This window comes from Apis laboriosa, unplaced genomic scaffold (genome assembly GCF_014066325.1).
Source record: "Apis laboriosa isolate Shangri-la unplaced genomic scaffold, ASM1406632v1 scaffold23_cov150, whole genome shotgun sequence".
Classification (NCBI taxonomy): Eukaryota; Metazoa; Arthropoda; class Insecta; order Hymenoptera; family Apidae; genus Apis; species Apis laboriosa.
Window position 1 is genome coordinate 867,886 of NW_025222452.1, and position 24,196 is coordinate 892,081.

General features: G+C 30.7%; 2 protein-coding genes across 6 annotated transcripts in view; both read right to left on the reverse strand.

The window, feature by feature from the left end:
- Positions 1 to 2,026: 2,026 nt before the first annotated feature.
- Positions 2,027 to 12,029, reverse strand: LOC122713198 (sortilin-related receptor-like). The gene is made up of 10 exons (XM_043933427.1): positions 11,766 to 12,029; positions 9,421 to 9,675; positions 9,181 to 9,342; positions 8,834 to 9,094; positions 8,484 to 8,749; positions 4,160 to 8,409; positions 3,838 to 4,091; positions 3,211 to 3,688; positions 2,898 to 3,107; positions 2,027 to 2,782 (listed from the first exon to the last, which is right to left on the reverse strand). The coding sequence occupies exons 1-10, from the start codon at positions 12,027 to 12,029 to the stop codon at positions 2,721 to 2,723; spliced, it is 6,462 nt and encodes a 2,153-aa protein (XP_043789362.1). The 3' UTR covers positions 2,027 to 2,720.
- Positions 12,030 to 15,434: 3,405 nt separating this feature from the next.
- Positions 15,435 to 24,196, reverse strand: part of LOC122713475 (spectrin beta chain) — a 28,268-nt gene continuing 19,506 nt past the window's right edge. Inside the window, exons 7-13 of one of the 5 annotated variants that reach the window (XM_043933960.1) lie at positions 23,964 to 24,022; positions 23,344 to 23,400; positions 21,706 to 21,801; positions 19,809 to 19,964; positions 18,766 to 19,033; positions 18,409 to 18,591; positions 15,435 to 15,564 (exon numbers count right to left, since the gene is read on the reverse strand). In XM_043933960.1, coding sequence (XP_043789895.1) covers positions 15,561 to 15,564; positions 18,409 to 18,591; positions 18,766 to 19,033; positions 19,809 to 19,964; positions 21,706 to 21,801; positions 23,344 to 23,400; positions 23,964 to 24,022 — 823 coding nt within the window. In that variant the 3' untranslated portion in view covers positions 15,435 to 15,560. The remainder of the gene's footprint in view (positions 15,565 to 18,408; positions 18,592 to 18,765; positions 19,034 to 19,808; positions 19,965 to 21,705; positions 21,802 to 23,343; positions 23,401 to 23,963; positions 24,023 to 24,196) is intronic. The other 4 variants (XM_043933963.1, XM_043933962.1, XM_043933964.1 and 1 more) reach the window with 4 other exon arrangements.

Genomic DNA, 24,196 nt, shown 5'->3' on the forward strand with positions numbered 1-24,196 from the left:
CTAAGCTCCATTCTCTTTCGTCCTCCCGCGAAATTTATTTAAAAATCTCGGCAATTAAATTCTTCGATAATTCTCTCTTTCTTTTTTTTTTTTTTCTTTTTTCTTTCTTTTCGCCCCCCTTCCCCTTTCTTTTCCTCGTCTCGCATGAAAATATCAATGTTTTGTATATATAGTATAGCAAGTTAACAAACGTGAACGGAATGGCTGAAATTTTCAATCTCGAACGGACGCAGTTGGTATTTCATTTCTTTTTTTTTTTTCTTTTTTTTAGCGATATGCATATATCACTTTTTTTTTAATATCATCATCTCGATTTCGTAATTTCTCAATATTTTATGATGTGATTTTATGATCGTTCGATCGAAAATATCGAATGAATATTATCGCCAAAAAAAAAAAAAAACAAATATCAAGAAACATTAAGAGAAATATCTCTTTTAAAAATTCCATGTATCGTTTGTCGCATGTTCGATAAAAGTTTAGAATTCAACCCTCTCAAAATCTTTAGAATATATGTATATATATATATGTATGTATAATATCTTCTTGTTTTTATCACAATCGTGATAAATTTCGAAACGATGACATCGAGATACGACAAGTGGATCTCGATTACTCGAAACGTTAATTTTTTTTTTTTTTTTTTTTTTGGTGTTTATACAAGCTATATCGAAACTGATAATACTGCTTATACACTTTCTGTTCTTTCCCCTGAACTCGTCTGATCGCTTTCCTCTTATTATCTTTTGCCTCTGTTGAGCAATAACAATCGTTGTTTGTATGGCACGATCGTAAATCTATTTGTAAAATACAATAAAAAAATTCTTTTCTTTTTCTTTTTTTCTTTTTACTGCATAGAGTGATAAAAGAAGCAAGTCGGATTACAAGTTTGTCGAAATCGTTTGAAATTAATGACATGATTAAACGTAATTAAAATTTTAATCGATATTAAATTTAATACACATCATAATAAGAAATTGTATATAATATATAAATTTAATATAAAGTAATATTAAATATCCTGTAATCTTACTTGATAAAATTTAATCAATGCAATGATAAAAAGTAATGGTTTTATATTCTTCGTTATAAGGTTATAAATTTCCGAAATACTTTCTTATTAACACCCTAAGCATTAGAAAAAAAATATATATATAACGTTTTAAATCATAAAAATTTAACTGAAAATTATTCAATTTTTTTGTACGTTTGTTTCATTCGGATAAAATTAAAATTAAAATTAAAATTAAAATTTATAATCAAAAAAAAAAAAAAAATCAGTGAATGATAAAATTTTAGGTAAAATATCAAATTCGAGTGCCTATACTGAATTTTCGATTTCATCGTTTCAAAAGGACGACATATCGTCTGCCATCTCTTCCTCGATCGATCGAGCAACAAAGTATTCGTTATTTACAAATTTGTGACAGTTAATCAGCACCGACAATTTAGCAATCATCCGTCACTCTATTGCTTCCGTTTCCGACATTGTTAACATTTATACTAAAAAAAAATTACATAAAAATAAGCGCCACATATTTGCGATTTTATACACATCTAATGGTGCCACTTACAGCTCTGCTTGCTTTGTAACGATCCGAACTGCAATCTTTTATTTTTTTTTTTTTTTCTTAAAAAAGAAAATCGCTAATCGGAACTTTAACCATCATCACACATATTATATCTAAACATATATAATGATGTATATATTAATTAGTAATTATGAACAAATTCGTTCATATTTGTTCGTATATCACGTGTATACAAGAAGAAGAAAAAGAATATATATATTACAACTTAGCAGAGGCAGAGCGAGTATTTTAAATACGATGTCAAAAATTGTCTTTCATTTGTCACAGTTATTGTATAATGGCACATTTTTCTTTTTTTTTTTTTTTTTTTTTGTATTGACAAAAAATAAAAAATTGACATAAAACTCGAAATTTTAGAAAAGTCTTACAAGATGATACTAATAATTAAAAAATAATAATAAAAAAAATGATAATAGTAATGAAAATTGGTCAGATAATTAAACAATTTTCTTTCATTATACATATAGTACAAATTCAATAATCAACGTGGCATTTCTTCGAAAAAGCTTAAAAGTGTTGGGCTGTTCGTACAAAATATTTGCTATATGTACAAATTCTTTCTTTTTTCTATCTTTTTTCTCATTACCGCTTTTCATTTTATCCTTACACAGATATCAAACAAACAACAATATCAAATTTTTCTATATGGCCCACCGGTACGACGTAAAATTAATTCAACATTTACATGTATATAATAGTCTACAAACGTAAGATAATCTTTTTTTTTTTTTTCATTTCACAAAGCTTTCATGTAAGTGCTCTAAACAGTCCATTCGATCAATCTTGGTTTACTTCCTACAATTATAATGTGTACATATATATATATATATTTATATATATATATTTTTATCTGTATGTGTATTTGTGTATGTCAGTCTTGAGCCACTTTCATAAAAGCTTTCCAATTTTATGATCAGGTCATCGTTTATCTAATATATACATGTATATATACACATATATATTTATATTTAAACGTATAGTGTCTTAGCACATTTCTCCTAAAATATAAATATTATGTGTATATATATATGTGTATATAAAGTGTACCTATATACTTAAATATTTTTCTGGATATGTTCATTGATGTAAACATGTCATGTTGTTGTATGTGTAATTTTTTTCACGAGTTTATGCTATTACTAGCGGCTCATCATCGGAGAAGCCTCGGATTACAGGACTATCTTCTTCTTCTAAAATTACAAAAAAAATAAAATTTTTTAAAAATTTCATATATATTAAAATATTTCAGATTCAAATTCAATCTTTCAAACTTAAATTAATATATTAAACAATATATAAATATACCTAAGCCGTCTGTAGTACCCGGGAAAGTTGCTTGTCCACGTCTGGTATCATAGTGACTATTAGCAAATTGTGTGAAACTGTTAGTCAATCTTCTGTGTCTGACAACAAAATATGCCAATGCGGATCCCAAAGCGATAATCAACAAACAGATCGGTATCGCGAATGAGAGGATATTGGATGTATTTATCGTTACTGGTAACGATGACACTTCTGAAATTTTTTTTTTTTTTTTTAACTTGTACCAATGATATATAAAAATAAAATCTATCGCAATTTTATTAGGAATAATTAAAAAAATAATTCTCATAATTACCGGCACTATATCTAGTGCTGAAAACTTCGCTGAGAGGACTTTGGAAACCTTCTTCGGTGACCAATCGAATGGCGAATGTATAAATAACATCTGGTTTCGCATCTTTGTATATATACGGTGGCTGATCAACTTTATATATTTTGGCAGACGATTCTTTCATTATATTCGATCCCTCTACTACCAAAATCTCATAATGATATTTAACATTGCTCAAAGTAGATGGTAAATCGTGTTCTTGCCAAAAAATAATAAAGCCTTGATCCTTGTGCAGAACGTTCACCTGATGAGGAGGCTGAATGTCTGGCGCCGTATAAATAACCGATTGACTTGGTATAGCGTCTTCCACATCCGTGGATATTATAATTTTATATTTGCCACCATGTTTGATCGAATTGAATTTATGTCTCATAACAGTTTCATTGGTCGGTGGTAATGTCACTACGAAATGTTTATTTAGAGTCATTTCTGTCACAGTAATCTGGAAAAAATATTTGAAAAATTTTAATTTTAAATAAAGAAAAATTCGATATATCGTTTTCAAATTAATATTAAGAAATAACAGATATTTCTTGATTTGAAAAAATATACATATATAATAATGCAAAAGTTTAGAAATTTCTCAATCACCGTATATCTAATAGGCTCGTCGATATTAGGACAACTGGCACTCCAAGAAATAATAATGGAATTAAGATTGTCCGTAGGAGTGACTTTTACTTTCTTTGGTGCAGCTTGTTGATTAAAATGCGTGAACACTGTAACTGGTTGACTTAATGGTCCAGCACCATAATCGCCGTTCACACCTACTGCGAATACGTAAGATTCGCAGGCTTCCAGTTCTTTGATAGTTGCCGACAAGTTCGTCGTTAAAAGTTTGTATTCTGAAAATAATAAGACTAATGAGAATAGAATCCATATTTATGAGTTATGCCTTATATTGAATTCTTACCCTTGAAGAATTCTATCATGTTCACCGCATAATGAATCGCGTACTGCCATTTTATTTTTCTCGGATTTTTTGGCGGGTCCCAAGTAAGTTTTACTGAGGTCCCATGCGGTTTCACTAACTGGGCAACCAGGTTCGTAATAGTTGGCAAAGGAGTACCGTCCGTAGCTACAGTAATAGTCTTAGTTTTACCAATGTAGTTCTTTCTTACAGCACTGACTTCAAAAGTATAATTAGTTCCTGGAGCTAATCTTGACACTTCTACACGATTAATGGATACAGGAATTGTTGGTAACGTAGGATAATTTGTCGGACCTTTCGGTGTAACGATATAAGAAACATCATCCATCTTTTTCCATGTCAAAATCACAGAATGATTGGTCTTTGATTCTACCTTAAGATCTTCGATATTATCAATATTAGCAGAGCCATCGAAATTTAAGATAGTTACGTTAGATGAGGCAGATTCTCGTTCCTTGTTCTTTGCTATTATCCAAAACGAATAATTTTTTCCAGCCTCGAATGGCATATTTAAAATGGCAGAAGTTTTTTGTCTGAAGAATCGTATAGGTGGAATAGGTGGCGCTACGAATCCTTCGTAACCAGTAATAGGTCCATTCGGATACAAAGGACGTTGCCAGCTAACCTCTACACTAGTACCATTTCTTTGAGTTACGGTTACATTCCACGGCTCTGAAGGAACACCTTCACCTGTTGTAACAGTGAAATATTTTGCTGGAGGGAATACAGTAGATTGGCCTTTTATTCTAACGTAAACAGTGATGTTGTAACGAGTGTATGGTTTCAAATTATTAAATTGATATTCCATATCAGCGACCCAATTGCTGGCATTGGTCCAGTTTGTCCCAGGTATAGCATATGCTATCGAAGGTAGGAACTCGAAAGTAATATTGTTAGGTACAGGCATCAACCAATAGAAAACGAAACTTGTAGCGTTCATAGATCGTTCGTCCACTCCCATCTCAAGCACTTGGTAAACACGCGAATTATTTTTCTCGCAATTGCTCTCATCGAAACCATCCACGCAATCTTGTTTTCCATCGCAATATTGTGCTAGAGGGATACACCGTGTCTCGTCACAAGGGAATAAACCAAGGAAACAAGACGGTGTAGCTGCCGGATTGGAATACTGTTCTTCAGAGCAACCCAATTCATCACTACCATCTGGACATTCCTCTACATCATTACAAACATTTCTTATGGGAATACAAGTACCGTCCATACGACACATAAATTGATCTTCTCTACAAGAGGAATGATCACTGCTTCCACAGTGTATTTCGTCTTCACCGGAAGTACAATCGTTGGAACCATCACAGAGCCATGAATCTTGTATACATTCACCGTTTAAGCACTGGAATTGATGTTCACGGCAGACTTTTGACTGCTCCGTAGGATATATTACGGTCCATTCTTCGGCTTCTTCGTTACCACAACCTATCTCATCCGAATCATCCCCACAATCATCCACGCTGTCACATTTCCACCAATAAGGCACGCATTTCCTATTATTACACATGAACATCCAACTATTACAAGAATTAGAACTGGGTAAAGGAACCGATGAATGCACGGTGATGGTACAATTTACTTCATCGGATCCGTCGGCACAGTCCTTATCCCCATCGCAAACCCATGAATTGTATATGCAACGATGTTTCTCCTTCGACATCAAGTTACAAGTGAACTGCCAACTTTGACAGACCATATCGTCACACTTGGCCTCATCAGATCCATCTTCGCAATCTTTTTCTCCATCGCATTTCCAACTCTTCGATATACAAGATTTATCCGATTTACATTGGAATTCGTCAGACCTACACGTGGTGGGATATTCTTTTTTAGGACAGTTCTTCTCATCAGAACCATCCCGACAGTCGTTCTCATCGTCGCAACGCCATCTATGCGATATGCATCTACCGTTGTCACATTTGAATTGCGACTCCGAGCACTGCGGATATTTGCAATTCATTTCATCTTTCCCGTCCTTGCAATCCACATCAAAATCACAAACCCAGTGCTTTGAAATACACTTGCCATCACATTCGAAATTTGGTGTGCAACTGGTCAACGATGCGCAATTGATCTCATCCGAATTATCGCCGCAATCGTTATCCCGATCACAATGCCATGATCCTGGGATACATACGTCATTAGCACAAGTGAATTGATTCGGAGCACACGTACTGGCTACTCTAGGACACGTGAAATTGGCAAATGGGGTGATTCCTCCTGGACACATGCACTTGCCCTCGATCATTTCCATTCCGTCAGGACAAAGACAGACATGACCATGGGGCGCACCCACGCAAATATGCGAACACGTATTATTAGCGCACTCATTGGTACCATGTTGCATACTGTGCGCGAATACCTTAAGATCCATCAGACCTGGTAAGTGGCCTAATATAGTAGTTATACCGACACCATGATCCTTATCTGCAACAAATATCATAGATTGTTTCCAGTCATCCCAATACATATTGTCCTTGAATACTGCAACAGCGAAAGGATGTGAAACTCTCTCATTTTTAGAGATTATTTTCTTGAATTTTTTCCCATCGAAATCGCTAGACCCAATATAATCTTGTCTAGCATCTACCCAATAAATACGTTCCGCTATATGATCTATAGTTATCCCATTTGGCCATTCGACAGTTGGTTCCACAAATAATCTTTTCACATCCGATCCATCAAGATTGGCTCTTGATACCGAAGCATTTCCTGGAGCCCAATCAGTCCAGAACATATATCCATTCATCGGATGAACTGCTATTCCTCTAGGTTTCTGTAGATTATTAGATCCTAGGATCGTTCTTCGCATTCTTCCCATGGTTGATATATCTGTTCTTATTACTTGAATTCTCATCTTAACACCATCAACAAAATATAACAAATTAGAAACCCAATCAAGTGCCATTCCTTCTATAGAACTCAAGTCAGTTTCCACTAGAATTTCAGGAAAACTCGTACCATCTTTAAAACATTGCCTACCTATGGTATCGTTAACAATGTCTGCCCAATAGAGACAATTGTTTCTCATATCGAATTCGATTGCTATCACATTCTTTAAATCATGAATAGGCAATGTTTCAATCTTCTCTTCTATTAAATCTATTCGTGAAATATGCTCTCGTTGAGCAACTAATAGAAATTCAGATTTCTCCTTCATAGGGCATGGAATCTCATCTGGTTCGAAATTTCTGGCTAAACCACCTACGCACTCATCATCGTTTATCTTAATATAACCCTTAGTTCGATTATAAAATGCTCCAGGTTCACAAATATTCGGTACAGCATAAGGATCATAGAAAGTTACAGATTTATCTCTAATACAATGATAAGGATTTCCTTCTCGTATGAAGCCAAAATCACATTGATAATCGTTAAAATCGCATGGACATATTTCTGTTTTTATTGGCCGATCATAATCTACTCCTGTATAACAATTAACGCTCGCTGCTCTTCTTTGATAGGTTTCCTTCCGACCTAACACACAAGACATTACTGGTTGATCTGAACTTGATGGTGACCAGAATTTAAAATCATCCTTGGTACAATCTTTTTCGAATACGTTTCTCAGATCAACCTTGATAATTAGCCATTGGTGCTGGCCACTAGCTGAACCAAACATCGTGAAAACTGTAGTATTTTCCCCCGGTTCAGTCATCAATCCATAAACGCGCAGCATTTCTTCGTTGAATTCATACGATTGCCAAGTCTCTCCCTCGTTAGTGGAATAAGAAATATCTCTGGTTTCTCCACGTGACTTGAAGTATCTAACAGCTACCAAAAGACCACCGTGATCTCCTATGTTAAAGAAGTAGTAGTCCTTGAGAACCTGTTTCCAAGTAAGGCCAGCGTCTCTGGATACATACAGGGCAGGATGACCCTTGAGATTCGGTCCTATTACTCCAGTAGCCATTATAATTCCAGGAGCAGATTTCGAGCTCATAATAGATACCGATCTCGTTACAGGATATAATTGACTAAAACGTTGACTTAAATGCAATGAACAATCTTTGGCACAGTGAATTAGAAAACCTTCGTGATTTGCAGTGGGTGCCTTTATGGGATTCCATGTTACACCATGATCAAATGTTATTAAAGAAACTAAATGTTCCGGGCCGATAGATCCCGATTTTGGTGTTCCTTTTACTTGTGATGCTATATAAATACCACGGAGACCTTCTACTTTGTACAAATCGGTAAATGGCTCGTCCGATACATCACTGAAAGAAAGCACATGCAAAGTTTTAATTTATCATCGTTTCATATATTGTTTTATTTTATTTGTTCTAATTACTTTAACCAACTGTCTTTCCAAGTGCTATTTGGGAAAAACGCAAGAATTCCTTCAAGAGATAAAGTGAATGTAACTATCTTCTGATCTAAAACTTCTGTAATGTATAGATTCGCTTGCGTTTCACTGTGAGAAGCAGCAATAAAAACTCTATTATACGAAACGTCGACGATATGATAATTCTTGATTGGTAAAGCTGTATTAAATTCAGCTTTAATAAAACTAAAATTTTTATAAGATACATAGAGATCCAAATGTTCCGTTTCGTTCTATGAAAAAAAATTTGAATTATTTACAATTCGAGTTTAAACAATATAATTGAAGATAATTCATACTTAGCCTATTTTACATGCCTTTTTCTTTGACGTAGCAAATCTATAATCGCCTCTAATTTGAAAGTCTTCCACGTCTGAAATGATCAATGTAAATGGTTCAATTAAGCGTGTTACCGAATCATTTTGTAAATTATTTTGCAAATCAATCTGATAAACAGTATTTCTTCCATCTGAGTGCATTCGTTCGATTATCAATGCAGGTGCAGGAGACCAAAAAAATGCTTTTACATAAGGACGTAATAATGTCCATTTGTAGCCTGTATTCGTCGAAAACCATAGCTAAACATATAATCAATATAATCAATATAATAAATATATATATAAAAATATATATATAATATACAATATAAGATTATAAAACTTACGCTAGGTAGAGGGCTCATTTTATCCAAAGCAAGAACAATATTAACATCATTTTCATAAAATGAGATTTCACTAGGGTGAAATCGTACTGACACTTCATTGATAGTTTCACCATTGTCTGGCGTGATAAAAAGTAATCTATGTGTACTGTCCACAAAAATACACTGGAAGATATAAAATAAAATTAAGAGAACAATGAATAGCTAAGAAAACTTGAGGATATCAAAAAAAGATAAACTTACGAATCTGTTATATTTTGGATGATTAGTAAATTTGTCCAAAGTAGCGTATTGTTGAAAAGTGCTGATTCGGAATTTTTCGGTTATATTGACGAATGTATCGCCATAATTGTAACTTATGTACACAGCACTAGGACTAGGTGTGGGATTTTTGCTTCTTACTGGTGTACTGTCTCTTGCTAGACATATTATCACATTTGATCTTTCTCCTACCCAATGAACTATTAATTGTTGATGCGAATCATTTAAAGCATTGACCTATGAAAATAAAAAACATAAAAATTTTTAATTTTTTAAATATAACATTATTTTCAAAAATAAAATTAATCATCATATAGTATAATAATATAGTTAAAAATAAGTTAAAAATGGAGAAAGATATTTATTTATTTATTTAGAAATACAAATTTTATTATTTCTTACTATAGATATGGTTAAACAATACTGGCAATGTAATTTAAATAATATATCTATTAGATACGATATTCGATTGATAAATAAAAACGAATGTTACATCATAGAACCATTATAAATATGTTAATTTATATTTGAAATAAATATAAAGAAATATAATAAAAAGAAATTTGAAATACATATAAAAAAATATAAATAAAAAGATATTTTTCATTTTTCATTTTTCTTTTTTCTTCTGTTCTGTGATCTTAAATAACTTCAAGGACATTGTTCCTGCAATGTAAGTATATTATATATAGGAAAAAAAAGTGAAAGGAATTCGTAAAAATTTATTGGTAATATTTGTCTATTAATTAATATTATATATAATTATATATGATTTATTATATAAAATATTAATCTAACAAAAACAAAATTTTTATATCGAAAATTTTAATCTATTTTGTACGTATTATGTATATTTTAATTTATAAAATTTCTAAAAAATAATTGAATTTATTTTAAAAATACTGTAAAAATATTATTTTTTATTTTTTATGACGTAAATTTAAATTTATAATTACAATTATTATTATTATAAAAAATGTATAATATAAATTTTTGATTATAATTATTTTTAAAAAAATACACGTATTTTAAATACCATTACAAATGACGAATATCTTAATCTCTGTTTACGAATATAACATATTTTAACGACTTAACTTGGTTGGTCGTTATATCACATAATATTCCTTTGTTGTCATTCATATAAATATATATATATTTATTTTAGATATGTATTTTACATTAGATATAATTACATTACTAGCATGACACACACACATACACACACACATATATATATATATATATATGCTTACCTATGAGTAATTGTCACGTATTGTTGTATCATCAGAGAACATTTCTATAAATAGTATTAATCTGTGCTTCGAAAAAAATAATATTGCATTTTTTCCTCATTTATTTCCTTTTATGTTTTCTTTGAAATATTTCAAATAAAAATTTAATATTTAAATTTAACTATAATATAATTATAAGAATATAATTATATAATATAATATAATCAAATATAATTATAAGAAAATATTGAAAATATTCTTCCTATCAATTTAATCTAATAATATCGAAAAAGATAAGATAAATAATATAATGATCAATCATTATAATAACATTATAATAACAATAATTTCGACTTTATTTATGAATTATGATCGCATTAAATGTTATCTAATTATTAAATATAATCAATGTTTGTTTAACACTTTTACATGAATGTATTGATACCTTATTTGACATTGCGATTAGAATTAAATAATGCATACAATAGAGATATAAACTGATTATTAAATAATTATGATTAGAAAAAATGTAAAATAAAATTTTTTGTCCAAAGTTTATTGTTTTCGAAAAAAACAAGTTTGAAAACTTAATACGCATGAATGTTACAATATTTTTCGCTGTGTAACTTATACTTATTGAATTTAAAAATAATCATTTGTAATTTTTTTTGTATATGTTATAAAGTGAACGAAAGATTTCATGATCAAAAAATATTTAACAATCAATGAACGCTTAAGCCGAAATAAAGAAGACGAATAGAGCGGTTACTGACCTCTGTATGTCAATAACAGAACGACTATGACGCGTTACTCCGTTTCGTCAAGATTGATTAAATTTAGTCCGGAAGGGACATAATACGGCAATTACGTTCTCCGCTCTCTGCCGCACAAAGACAGCGTTGTATATACCGCCCTTATTATCTGCCGCGTAAAATTCTAAAATCTCTCCTATCGGTGAATAACAAGTACGCAGTGATAAGAGAACAAAAACAATGTACTACTTTATGCGGCAAATGAATCGATAGAATTATCGTTCCGAATAGGATCAAAAATATCAGAATGGTAATAAAACAGAAAATGATAATTGCATACCTTTGTCGTGATATTTGGATCATTATTTGAGATCTGTGAAGGAATATCCCTGCGCGTTCGACTAGCTGACGTTTCGCTGACATCCGAATATTCGTCTCGATTAATGACAAGCGGCTGTCTATAACCATAAGAATTGTAATCTTCCGTAATATGAAGAGTTTTTGCTTTGAGACCAAATCTCTGCCCGTTATTGAAACTCGTTAATAATATTAAATGCAACAAAAGTGCAGAGTAATATAAGACCGAAGTCGTCCGACCGGCCATCTTGCTCAGACTAACTTTCTTTAATCATTATGTACATATATATACATATATATAACTAAAGATATATGTATATGTAGACATTTTATATAGAATATTCTCAAGTCAAGCAACTATATATCCAATTTAATACAGATCAATGCGCATGCGCAATTCATTGTAAATCGGACTTTATGTAAAGTAAATTTAAAGAATAATGATAAATATTAATTACAACTAAAACTTTTGATAAAAAAAAAAGTTAAACTGATGTTCTTTCATCATATTTTATTCATATTCTAAATATTCTAATTTCTGTCTTCATAAATGAAAATTGCCATAAGAAAAATCATGGACAATCATTGGACACGTAATGACATCTTGTAGCGATTACGAACTATTTTTGGAATACGATTAAATTTAAATTGTGTTAGAATTAATCAGAATTAATTTTAAAAAAATATTAAAAATATTATTAACATATTGTTTAAAACAACACTAAAATAATAATATTTTAATAAATATATCTATTTTTTTTTTATATATTAAATCGATCTATAATATTAATTACAAATAAAATCATAAATGAAAGAAAAAATTGTGATATTGTGTGAAAATTAATAATTAAGAAATAATAATATTAAAATATAAATCGTGATACAATTACAAAACATAGTTATTGGACAAAAATGTTCGTAATAAAATTGAAAGCCATTGCTAGGGGAGTAAGTACTTTTAATGGTCACTTTCAGATGTAATAATAAAACTATATTAGATAATGACCATCATTTCCTGAAGGCATCATCAAGGTCTTCCTCTATTCACGATATGAATATTCAAATAGAATATGCGACTAAAAATGATTAAATTACGATGATAAATAATTTTATTATGTATAAAAATTTGTTAAAAATTTATCCTCTTAAAAATAATAAACTTTTATAATTTTTAATCTAATTAAACAAAAATATATTGATAATTACCTACCTATGAATAATATAAAATTATGATAATGCTTATATGAGGAAATGGAAATATTCAAAGGATATTTTTATAAATATAATCATCATATAGTTTTACAATTATCATATATTTTCTATCATAAACATTTTTATTTCTTATAATTTATCGTCCTTCATTATCTCGTATTTATATATATATATAATCATATTTATATTTATATATAAAACACATAGCTATGAAATATTAAGTTGTGTGTAGTGTAGCAATGCGACTCCGAATAGTTTAAAAAATATCCACTAAATGCACATGCATTAAACTAGAAAAAAGCGAACTTGTTGTCGATTTCATTTCTTTCTTTTGATTAAGTTCGTTAATTATGGCTTTTCATCTTCTTGTCTAGGCGTACACTGCATTGATAATGATTGTATGTACAAATTAGTATGAAGCGCACAGTATAATATAGTAAAAAAGATGAGACGTTTTACAAACGTATCCTCATGTGCTACTCAGAGGTCTTATTGCGAGAAATATATTATCGCGTTAGAATAAAGTGCATTCCAAGAGTAATGGAACAAGTCGACGTCAATTGAAATGAGTCGCATTGTAATTAGATGATATTAAAATAAAAATAATTAATTCTTAAATAATCGTTATTGAAATAAAATGATCGCGAATATAAGTCTGAATATTAAATCATTCTTATACTCTTTGTACGAAACAGAAAAAAAAATTAACATGATAAATATTTAAAAATATCAAAAAAAAAAAAAAAAAAAAAAAAAGACAAAAAGAATGAAAAATAAAGCATAAGAATATCGTGTGACAATCGCGTGATTGTAATATGAATAGGATATCAGTTAATATCAAGCGAGATACTTGCAAACAGAATCTTAATATCATTCTAAGTTTCTGGACTTCTCTAATTATTAAAAACTCGCTCAATAAAAACTGTATCACACACGCAGAAATGTCTATAAAGAACAATTAAATATCTCTTTTTCTTTCTTTTTTTAATTCCGTAGAATCATGATATTTTTAGGATCATATAAGAGGAAATTCTTTAAATTATTACACAATGTGTGTTCCATTCGTTTTTTTTTTTTTTTTTTTTTATAATCCTCCAATGCGTATCCCTTGCGGCATAGCATATATTTAACAATTTTTTTAAAGCTAATTTTTATTTATATTTATATATAATATTTATATATTTATATATTTATATATATATTATGTCCCAAGTTAGTGTGCCGCTTAAAAATATATATATGGCAGTTATCGAAACGCAAACGAATCGTTTGCGGAGAAATATGAAATTAAAATAAACGTGCAGGGCGAGAAGTTGTGTGTACGTACAGTCGTTGCAAATGAACGTGCATCGCGCAATTGAGCTGTTTACAATAGATAAAACAAAGGCAAAAATTATAAATTATACAACGCTTCTTTCCTTCTTAAGACGAGCAACAACACATATCAAATCACTGCATAAGCTCTGATAAAAGTTCTTTCTAAAATAAAAACATTATAATTCTATAACTTGTAAGTAATTTTATTTTTATCTAAACTTTTATCTAATATAATATAAAAAGATTAAAAAATTTACTTTTCAATTATTTCAACATCCTCTTGCAATTAAAACAAGAATATAAATATATTCTAAGGCATTATTTCTTGAGTTTTTAAAGCATTATTTCAACATTGAAATATTTAAAAAATATTAAAAAAGATAAAATATATGGCTTGTAGAAAATTGTAGAAAGAAGTACTAACAAATACATATTATTTCAAATGACAGATCATTTGTCGAGTTTTCATATTTGACTTATTATATTTTGTTTCAATATGTAATTTCTCTTTATTTTGAACAGCATGAATTTAAGATTGAATTCTTATTTGACTTTCAAATATCTAGAAAACTTTTGCAGCAACATGACATTAATAATAAAATTACAAAGACAAATGATCGTCTTAATGACATTAAAAAAAAACAATATAAAATACCATATTAAATTACAGGATCTATCTTGTATTGTGTTATCATTATTGCGTTGCCATGCAAATATGCCAAAAAAGTAGAGAATTAATTTTGACGATCAATATCCATATTCGAGTAACTCGATCACGCTAACGTGGGACATTATCGAATGTGTGTATGTATGTATGTGTGTGTCATTTTCTCAACTAGCGATATATTGCAAAGTGTGTTCGAAAATTTTTTGAAAAAATTAAAAAAACGCAATTAGAGACTTTAAATGGCCTACACGCGCGTGAAAACACATACAGACAGCTGCTGAAATATTTTCTATTAATTTTTTTTTTTTTTTTCTTTCTGGCGAATAATATTCGAAGATGATAGGCGTATTTCATAAAACGACACGAATGTTATAATAGCAAGTTGAATTGTCCTTCGATTCATTTTTTTTTTTTTAATTTTTTTTCAAACACCATGTCCGCGTGTATGTCTCCTAATTTTAATAATCAGCGTTGCTTTTTTTTTTTTTTTTTTTATTTGTTAACCACGTAGAGCGACGAAACATTTCTTTTAAACTGTGTGTGTTGTGCTGAGCGGCTTATACCGAACTTCACTGCTCCAGTTTAGCTGAAAATTGGCAAACAAAGCAAACGTTAAATTAAAAAAGTGTTAACGCACCGTGCGTAGAAGGCATGTGTTCGTGTTTTCTGTTACAGTTTTATACGTAACAGGTAATTTTTTATAAATGAGGCGTAGAGCTAAATTATTCTTATTTATCTTTTTTATATTTTACGACATAGTTAATAATAATATTCATCATTTCTGAAAAAATTTAATAAAAATTATATGTGTACGTTGAAATCAAATCTTACATTTAAAATAGAAAAATTTAATCAAAAATGTACGTGTATTCTTTAACAAACATATTTAAAATACAATTTTCTATAAATTCTAAAGTGTACAAAATAAAATAAAAGCGCTCTAGCCTCTTTAAAATTTAATATTCATAATATTGGGCAAGAATGAGTGTTGAATATCCATAAACACAGTGTAGTCGATTTTTGACCTTTCCATTTTTTTTAAATTATTTGATCTCTAGTCCATTTTGAAATTTAATTCAATTTAAATCATACAATCCTTTCATTATATATATTTTTTAAAAATAATAAAATGGATAAGTTAAAATAGACCACCATGTATTGTATATGAAGACAATAGTACTACGTTTTAAAAATATCTTCTGATGCTGCTAAATGAATGCTATACTATCGCTCAATGACACGAGCAAATACGGATGCTACACACATAAATGTGGACAATTAAAGTAAGTTAATGCATGAACCAGCTCTGTCTTTTAGTTGCACGCGTCTAAATATCGCGTGAAGAGCCAAAATTTACCTCCACAACAGTGTTATATCTTACTCAAAACCAAGATGATGATGTTCTCTGAAAGTTTTTTTCCGATCAGCAAAAAAGCGTGAACAAATGATATAATATGATGATATAATGAAGCAATGACAAAAGGATGGCCACAATATAATCCAACAATGATATACAGATAAATCATGTGTGTCTACGCATAGATAATAATAACATTACATGATACTAGAGCGAACGAAAGAAACGTTTCATGAAAAAGCAATGAAAAATGCGAATAAGAAGCACCTTGTGAACTGAGCTTTGGTTTGGTGACACGATTAAAATGATTGTGTTTCATATTCTCTTCTCTTCTTGAATACTTTCTAGAATAAGCCAAATATATTCGGTTTTGAAGTCTTGAAATGTTTTGTCGCTAAAGTACAGCTGTCGTTTAGGAATAATAATCATCCATCGCATTTCGTTGATCCGCAATTCTAATGTTTCACTTTGTGAACAGTGAAATCGTTTCTTGGTGGAATGCGATATTTTTTTTTCACTTTGCTTTTAATCTTTCTCTTAGTTTTCTTTGATCCATATACATTTATACTTTCAAATATTTCAATATTCTTTGACTCTATTAAATAATATAATTCATAAAATTCTACAATCTTCAAATGCAATAATTTCTGAATTCGTTAATAACACATCAAAATTTTTTTTTAATATTCAATCATATATATTCTTTCGTTAAATTTAATTTAAAATATTATTTTTTTAACATTAAAAATCCATAGAAAGTAAAGTGAACAATTAACAATTTTTTTTTATTAAATTCATTAAAAGTTTTTTAATTTTACTTCAGAAATTATTATCACATCTATTTCTGATAATTAATGATTGTTATAGGAAAGATTTTCAAAAAAATATACATAACGGATAACGAGACGTAACTGTAATTAGCGACTTGAATGAAAGGAACCTTATATAGGCGTGCATATGAAACACAGTTAAGCACTGTATGTAGTTCTCATCTTTATAGAGAACTTATAAATATATATCATTCCGCATTCACAATTGGAAGAACATTCCTCTTGTACCTCTCGAGATGTACTAATAAATGAAAAAAAAAAAAAAAAAAAAAAAAAAAATTAAATCAAAAAGTGTAACAGAAGGAGAGAGAGAGAGAGAAATACAACTGGTTAAACGATGATCAATGAAAATCGTGCAATAGTACGACGGTAAAAAAATGATCTAATGATTGTTTATGCGACTCACCGCAATCTCTCTAAATGTTGTTCCAATTGTGTACTGTTTTCTTACAGTTCATTGGTTTCACACTTTCTACTTTTTGGCTTTTCTAAAATATGATAAAATATGCAAATGTGATCGAATGAAATGGAAAAATGTCTGCCAGCGTTAAACGTATATCGTGAGATGGAAATGACATGGGAAAACCTCGAATCTTTCAAATCACAATCATACAATAATTTCATCGGTCCGAGGTGATCCTGCTTACTCATATATATAACGATGAACAATGATATCGAGAAAAAGAAACAAAATATATATTAAAATACCTACAGCTTCGAACACGTATTTAATCAGGTCTTCGTTTTACTTTACTCTCAAACGTACTCGATGGCGAAATGCTAACGAAAAATTAGATTATTGGATGATTAATGCAAGAAAAAGGAAAAAAATGTTAGAAAGTCCATGGTTTAACATACACACCTTGTAATATCCATTACGAGCAATTAACAATGCTTACAACAATTCACGTTAACAATTGTCACAGCACTCGTAATAAATAGATAAATGAAAGTGATTTAAAAAAAAATCATCAGCACGAAAGAAACAATATGAAAGAATTTTTTTTTTTTTTATGAAATTGATGTAAATTAATTTAAAATGAAACGATGATTAAAAGCAAAGAAGAGAGGATTGAACGGGCAAAAAGCTTTCTCGACTAAATAAATCTTCGTTTCGTATCGAATTCCATGAACTTTGTCTTTTTTACGTGATATGTCGACGTCACGTCATCGCACGCGGTTACCCTTTTTTTTTTTTTTTTTTTTTTCCGAACGTTTCACATACTTCTAACGAGAGACTCACTTTTTCTTGAGAGTGAAGAAACTACGTCGTTTAGTTTCGGCTTGCGTGGGCGCGGGCAAAGTGTGCGCCCTGGATGTGCCCGCGCCTGATGTACCTTGTGCCGCTTGATTCAACACGGTAACCCATTCGTTCATTTCAGAATCATCTTTAGCCTGAAATAGGAAATCTGATCCGCTTTGTGACCTAAAAAATTATATGAAATTTTATATTTTCATCTTTTTCTTTTTTTATAAAATCATATAAGATAATATAATGATTTTTTCTGAACTCAACTCCTTAAGAAACTATAGATATAAATAGATCAAAAATATAAATTTGTCTAACCGTTTGTGATCAAGAATACAAGATAGAACTCACTTTACTCGGAAGACGTGTTTCTTCTTAGTATAATCACTCGCCACGGTAATAGTCGCTCCTCTAAGATCCAGAGGAGATTCTCCCTTGTACGGTTGATCAGGCGCTGCCTTGTACGATTTTTGGTCCGTATATACAAACAAGCTTTGTCCACGTACAACCATGTATACTTTGTGCCAAGATCGATTAGACGCTTTCTTCGTTGTACTCTCCCATTCATGCTTCCGTTGCAATACGCCTTCGAATTCATCGTCGGTGGGACTTCGTTGTTCTGTAAAATTGAATCCAATTTAAACAGACAGAATTGATAAGATCTATGAGACTACGCTACCTCGCAACTAATAACGCGAAGAATTAAAGAAAAGGAAGATATAATCTACGTTACATAACATCCAATTTCCTTCCGGACGTACAACACAGTTGCAAATATAATTATACATTCAGTGAAAGAAATCCATCTCGAGTAGGAGGAGCAAAACGGTTAATCGTTAGATTAGAGGTTATAAACGATTCTGAAATGCAATTCAGCCACCCAAACGTGTACACGCATTCAAGATACAATCGTCAATCGCAAACTTGATTCTGATCACGCGTGATTAGTGGGATGCATACATTATTAATAGTTTCCATAGCCCAGATTCTTAACGTTCCATTCAACACATCCCTCGTACACGTGCTCGGGACGCCATACGCACGCGCATACGCACGCGCATACACACACGTACACAACGTTCAGGAAAACAAAGGAAACGCTTTCTGGGATCCTTGTGGGATCGTAAAGCTGAAAAGTAAAGTTTAAAGTTAAAAAGTAAGTTTAATGTTTTCTTCGATGCATCTTTTTTCAGCACTGTTATCCTAGATAAAATTACCTAGATAAAAATTCATAATCATGATATTTATAATTGGCTAATGTTAATTCCTTAATTAAAATTTAAACTTAAGAAAATATTATTATTGATGAATATTTAAAAAATTGTGAGTAGGCGTAAGTGATGGTAAATAGAGAAGCTCCAATGTGTGGCCGATGTGTGAATAGAATCGCTTACCAGAAATGCTGCGTTCATCATCACTCACGCCACTGCGATCTAAACTCGGCGACTTGGCGGATTTTCTCCAACGGAAACTTCTGAACGGCGACTTGCTGCGACTACGTTCCTTACGTCTTAAAGTACCAGACTCGCTTCCGCTTCCACCTTTAGGAGCTTTCAACACGACACACGCAACACGCGCGATTATGTTATTAGCTACTTACACGTCACATCGAGAGCCTACTTTTATCTTATACACATATATATATATAATTATGATGAAAGGAGAGTAGAAGGCGAGAATATTGTTAAATTCGTAGGAATTCTTTTCGCTGCTCATGCAACATGCCCATGCGAGATCTACTTTTTTAAGATTCAAGATCAAATTCTGGCAAAAAAGAATCAATCTTCGAAGCTTTTCTTTTTTTAAAGCTGGTCTTTGAAAAAAAGGAATCTTGAAATTCTACCAATTTGTCTATCTCGTCGGATCTTTTGAAAAAAAATTTCTTTTTTTTTTTTTGTCATTTTGCTATCGAAAATCAGAAGTATTCAGAACGAATTGATAATTAAGAGTTTTCACGAAAGGTGTGAAAGTAACTGTGTTTCCTCTCTCTCAAAACTTTTGTTTCCGTTACCAGGATATAATATTTGCCAACATTCGCGTTGTATGTAAAAAAAAAACCTTTTACTTTTACAAGATCTTTTATCCTATATCTTTTTATCCCTGTAATCCAAGATGACGACAGTTTTTGACCCGATTTTAAAAAGCATGATAGATTCAGATGTCTGTTACGAAAATCAACCGCGAAAGCTGCGTATATCGGAGATGCAGACGATACCTGCGTTGATGACTGTAGCGCCAGCTTGGTCAGGCATCGCAGTAGTCGAATTAAAATTACAAGAAATATCTCTAAAACAGTACCAGGAGAAGTACTTAATAATGCTCTTTTATCCATATGATTTCACCTTTATATGTCCCACGGAAATGATACAATTCAGTGATCGCATCGAGGAGTTCAATAAATTGGGTACATTATTTTTCCATTTCATTTCTTCTTTTATGTAACGATTCAAATAATAATAATAATAATAATAATAATAATTCATTCCCCTCATTTCTCACTTTCTATTATTACGTTCGATTCGATACGAATTAAATTAAAATTAAAAAAAAAAAAAGAAAAGAAAATATCTAATTTCATTTCAAATTGCAAACAGGTTGCGATGTAGTTGCTATTTCTACAGACTCCGAGTACGTACATTTAGCATGGGCCATCACACCGCGGAAACAGGGTGGACTGGGCGAAATGAATATACCCATTCTATCCGACAAGAATCACAGTATATCGAAATTGTACGGGGTGCTCGATGCGAAGGAGGGGATATCCCAGAAAGCATTGTTCATTATCGACAAAAGGCAATTGATTCGATATATAATGATCAATGAAATGTGTACAGCTCGTTCAGTCGACGAGACGCTAAGGATCGTTGAGGCGTGTAAATTCGTGGACGAATTTGGGACTACTTGTCCTGCTGGGCCAAGAGAAAAATTAAACGACGAGATGCATTATTTTAGCACATAATTCCGACGCAATACAACTTTTTACTACTACGTTCTCTATAATTTTCTTTTAATTATAATCAGGGATGGGAGGGCGCCGTCTTCTTCTTTTATATATCTCTCTTTTATATCTTGTCGCTTCAAATTTTCAAAATTATGAAATTAATCGTTTCGGTGAAATTTTTTTTAGAGATTCAATGATGCCAATGATGATGAGTATCGTTGGATTAATCTGATTGATTTTTTTTTTTTTTTGATATTTTTTTAATTTTACGCGATTTTACACGCGATCTTCCTTTTATCGTGAATGAGGATGAATGAAGAAAATTAATTAATTCCTTGAAATGAACTTACTTGTTGGACTAGATAGACCTTGCGGAGATTTCGAAGAGGTGGCAGGTGGTGTTGCTTCTCCTCGCGTGGATAGACGTGCAGGTTTCTGAACATGCACTATACACCATCACACCAATTTTAACCATGCTATACTTTGAAAACGGATATTCAGAGCGAAGAGAGATCACTCGATGAAAGCGAGATATCGATACAAAAGCTAAACATCTTGTGTTTCTTACGTTATTTGTTAAAAAATAAATGAAAGGATATTTATATGATGAATGATGATTTTCAAGCTTGTTGATACTTGTGGATGTAATAAGATGAGACAAAGAACGTAAATTATAACAATAGTTAATAATACAAACGAAATAAATTGTCGAAACGAATGAACAAGCATCCGTTATTTGCAAGGAACGCACACACACAAGCATATTTTGAAATTTAAAATCGTAATAATTAAAATAAATATTGACTTTTTCGTGATCACCGATGTGCTTACCTTTCGAATAAAAAATAAATATTTTCACACGATTTAAATCGAAAAACATGATTCAATTCGTGAAATTGATTTACCTATTTCTTTTGAAAAATTATTGTATTCATTATTGTATCAGAGTAGAATTTATTCAATATAATCAAATAACGTGAAATATTTCAATGAGATGCAATATTAACTAAAACTTTCCTCATGTCATATTTGAATAAATGTCGTTAATAATTTTTCTACATAAATACTCGTTTTGTCTCGGGTAGAAATGTCTCCATCACCTGCTAAAAACAGTTAATAAAAGCAAGTAAATGATCACAGCTTGTCGATTATAGCGAAAGGCAGATTGGCTAATTGGCCTAAGAATTATGCTGAAAGACATAAAGAAATTTATCATTTAACTCGAATTGTGTAAAAATTGAATTGAAGGCATTCCTTTTTTCTCTCTTTTACTGAGAAAAGTATAATTTATAAGTAACTTTCGTTATTACTTGTTGCAAGTAATTATTACACAATTCGATTAAATATTTCCACGATGGAAAGAAAGAAAACCGATATGTCGTAAAATCGATACCAGATGATTTTAATTTTAATTTGCTCCATCACCAGCTTAAAGGATCGATATAGCAGGATCTATATATATAAAATGCAATTCAATCATCAAATATCAGATTCTCGTTTGCGAAATAAGAGTAAATGATTGTAAACGGAATCGAATGAATACAAATGTTATGCAATATTTTGAAAAAAATTTGATTACTCTTCATAATCAAAGGAGACACTGATATTCAATGAAGTGATGCTATTAAGAAATGATAATTAAAATTAGTACATACATTATATATATATACAATGATTTCTCTTTATCCTGAAAAAGATTTGTAACCCTTTGCACTCATTAGCCACAATGAGAAAGACAAATGATATAAAAATGAATTGCAGAGAGAGAGAGAGAGAGAGAGAGAGAGAGAGAGAGAGAGAGAGAGAGAGAGAGAGAATGTGATAAAAAATTAACAGACAATGTAATAAATGACGTAATAATTAAATGACATAAACAATACGCTATATGATGTTGAATGTAAAAAATATAATAAATATTTTTAATAATAATAATCATTTTAAAATATCGAGTGCAAAATTGGCGATATTCATTTCATCAGGACACTCACCTTCCTTGGGCTTGTCTTGAGGCTGTGGTGTACGTGTAGAAGCCTTGCGAGGTGCCACTGTGGATTGTGCATTCCGTGCCGCATTTAAGGTGCGTTCAGGAAAGGATTAATAATCAGGAACATCGGATTTTCAAGTAGGACGGAGTCACAATGTTGACAATAGGTCGGAAAAAGAGAAAGGCAAAAATAAACGTGCTGTTAGCAATTTCATGCTTATCCAAACAAACCAGTTTGTAAAACCAGTCGCCTAAGAGTTAAGTGTACAAAAATACGTGGAAAGCAAACTTGTACAATACAATATTGTATTAGTGGAACAAAAAAAAAAAAAAAAAAAAAAAAAAAANNNAAAAAAAAAAAAAAAAAAAAAAAGAAGAAAAAGAAGAACATTTCTATTAATTTTATATAGGTTTGGCCCATTTGAGTTTTGAAATTTTTTTTCTCAGAAAATCATTTTAAAACATGGAAAAAAAAACATTCAAGAAAATTGATTTTTTTATTCGATATCATAATTAGTTTTTTGAATAAATTATTGTTATTCTTCAATGCATTAAAATGCAACTTATATGGCACTCTTATCAAATTGCTTTTCAAAATATTATGCATACGTGTTATTATCTTACCATGTGACTCATCTTCTCCAGTTGGACGTTCCCCACTTGGTACACCCTCTGCTTCTGCTCTGTTTCCACAAAAATATATTTTTATTTATATATTTAAATCCAATTTGGTTGCATTTTAATTTTAAACTCAATTATATCTCAAAATCATTCTATGCATTCTATTATAATTCCATTACTAATAGCTGTTCTTATTAGCTACTTTTACTTTTAAATAAATAAAAAAATATATTGAA

Bases quoted from the DNA above. Each gene is read 5' to 3' on its own strand.
- LOC122713198 (XM_043933427.1), bottom strand. From the start codon at position 12,029: ATGGCCGGTCGGACGACTTCGGTCTTATATTACTCTGCACTTTTGTTG. The intron at 9,676-11,765 runs GTATGCAATTAT...TTATTTTCATAG, and splicing joins ATCCAAATATCACGACAAAG to GTCAATGCTTTAAATGATTC. The intron at 2,783-2,897 runs GTATATTTATAT...TTGTAATTTTAG, and splicing joins GGGTACTACAGACGGCTTAG to AAGAAGAAGATAGTCCTGTA.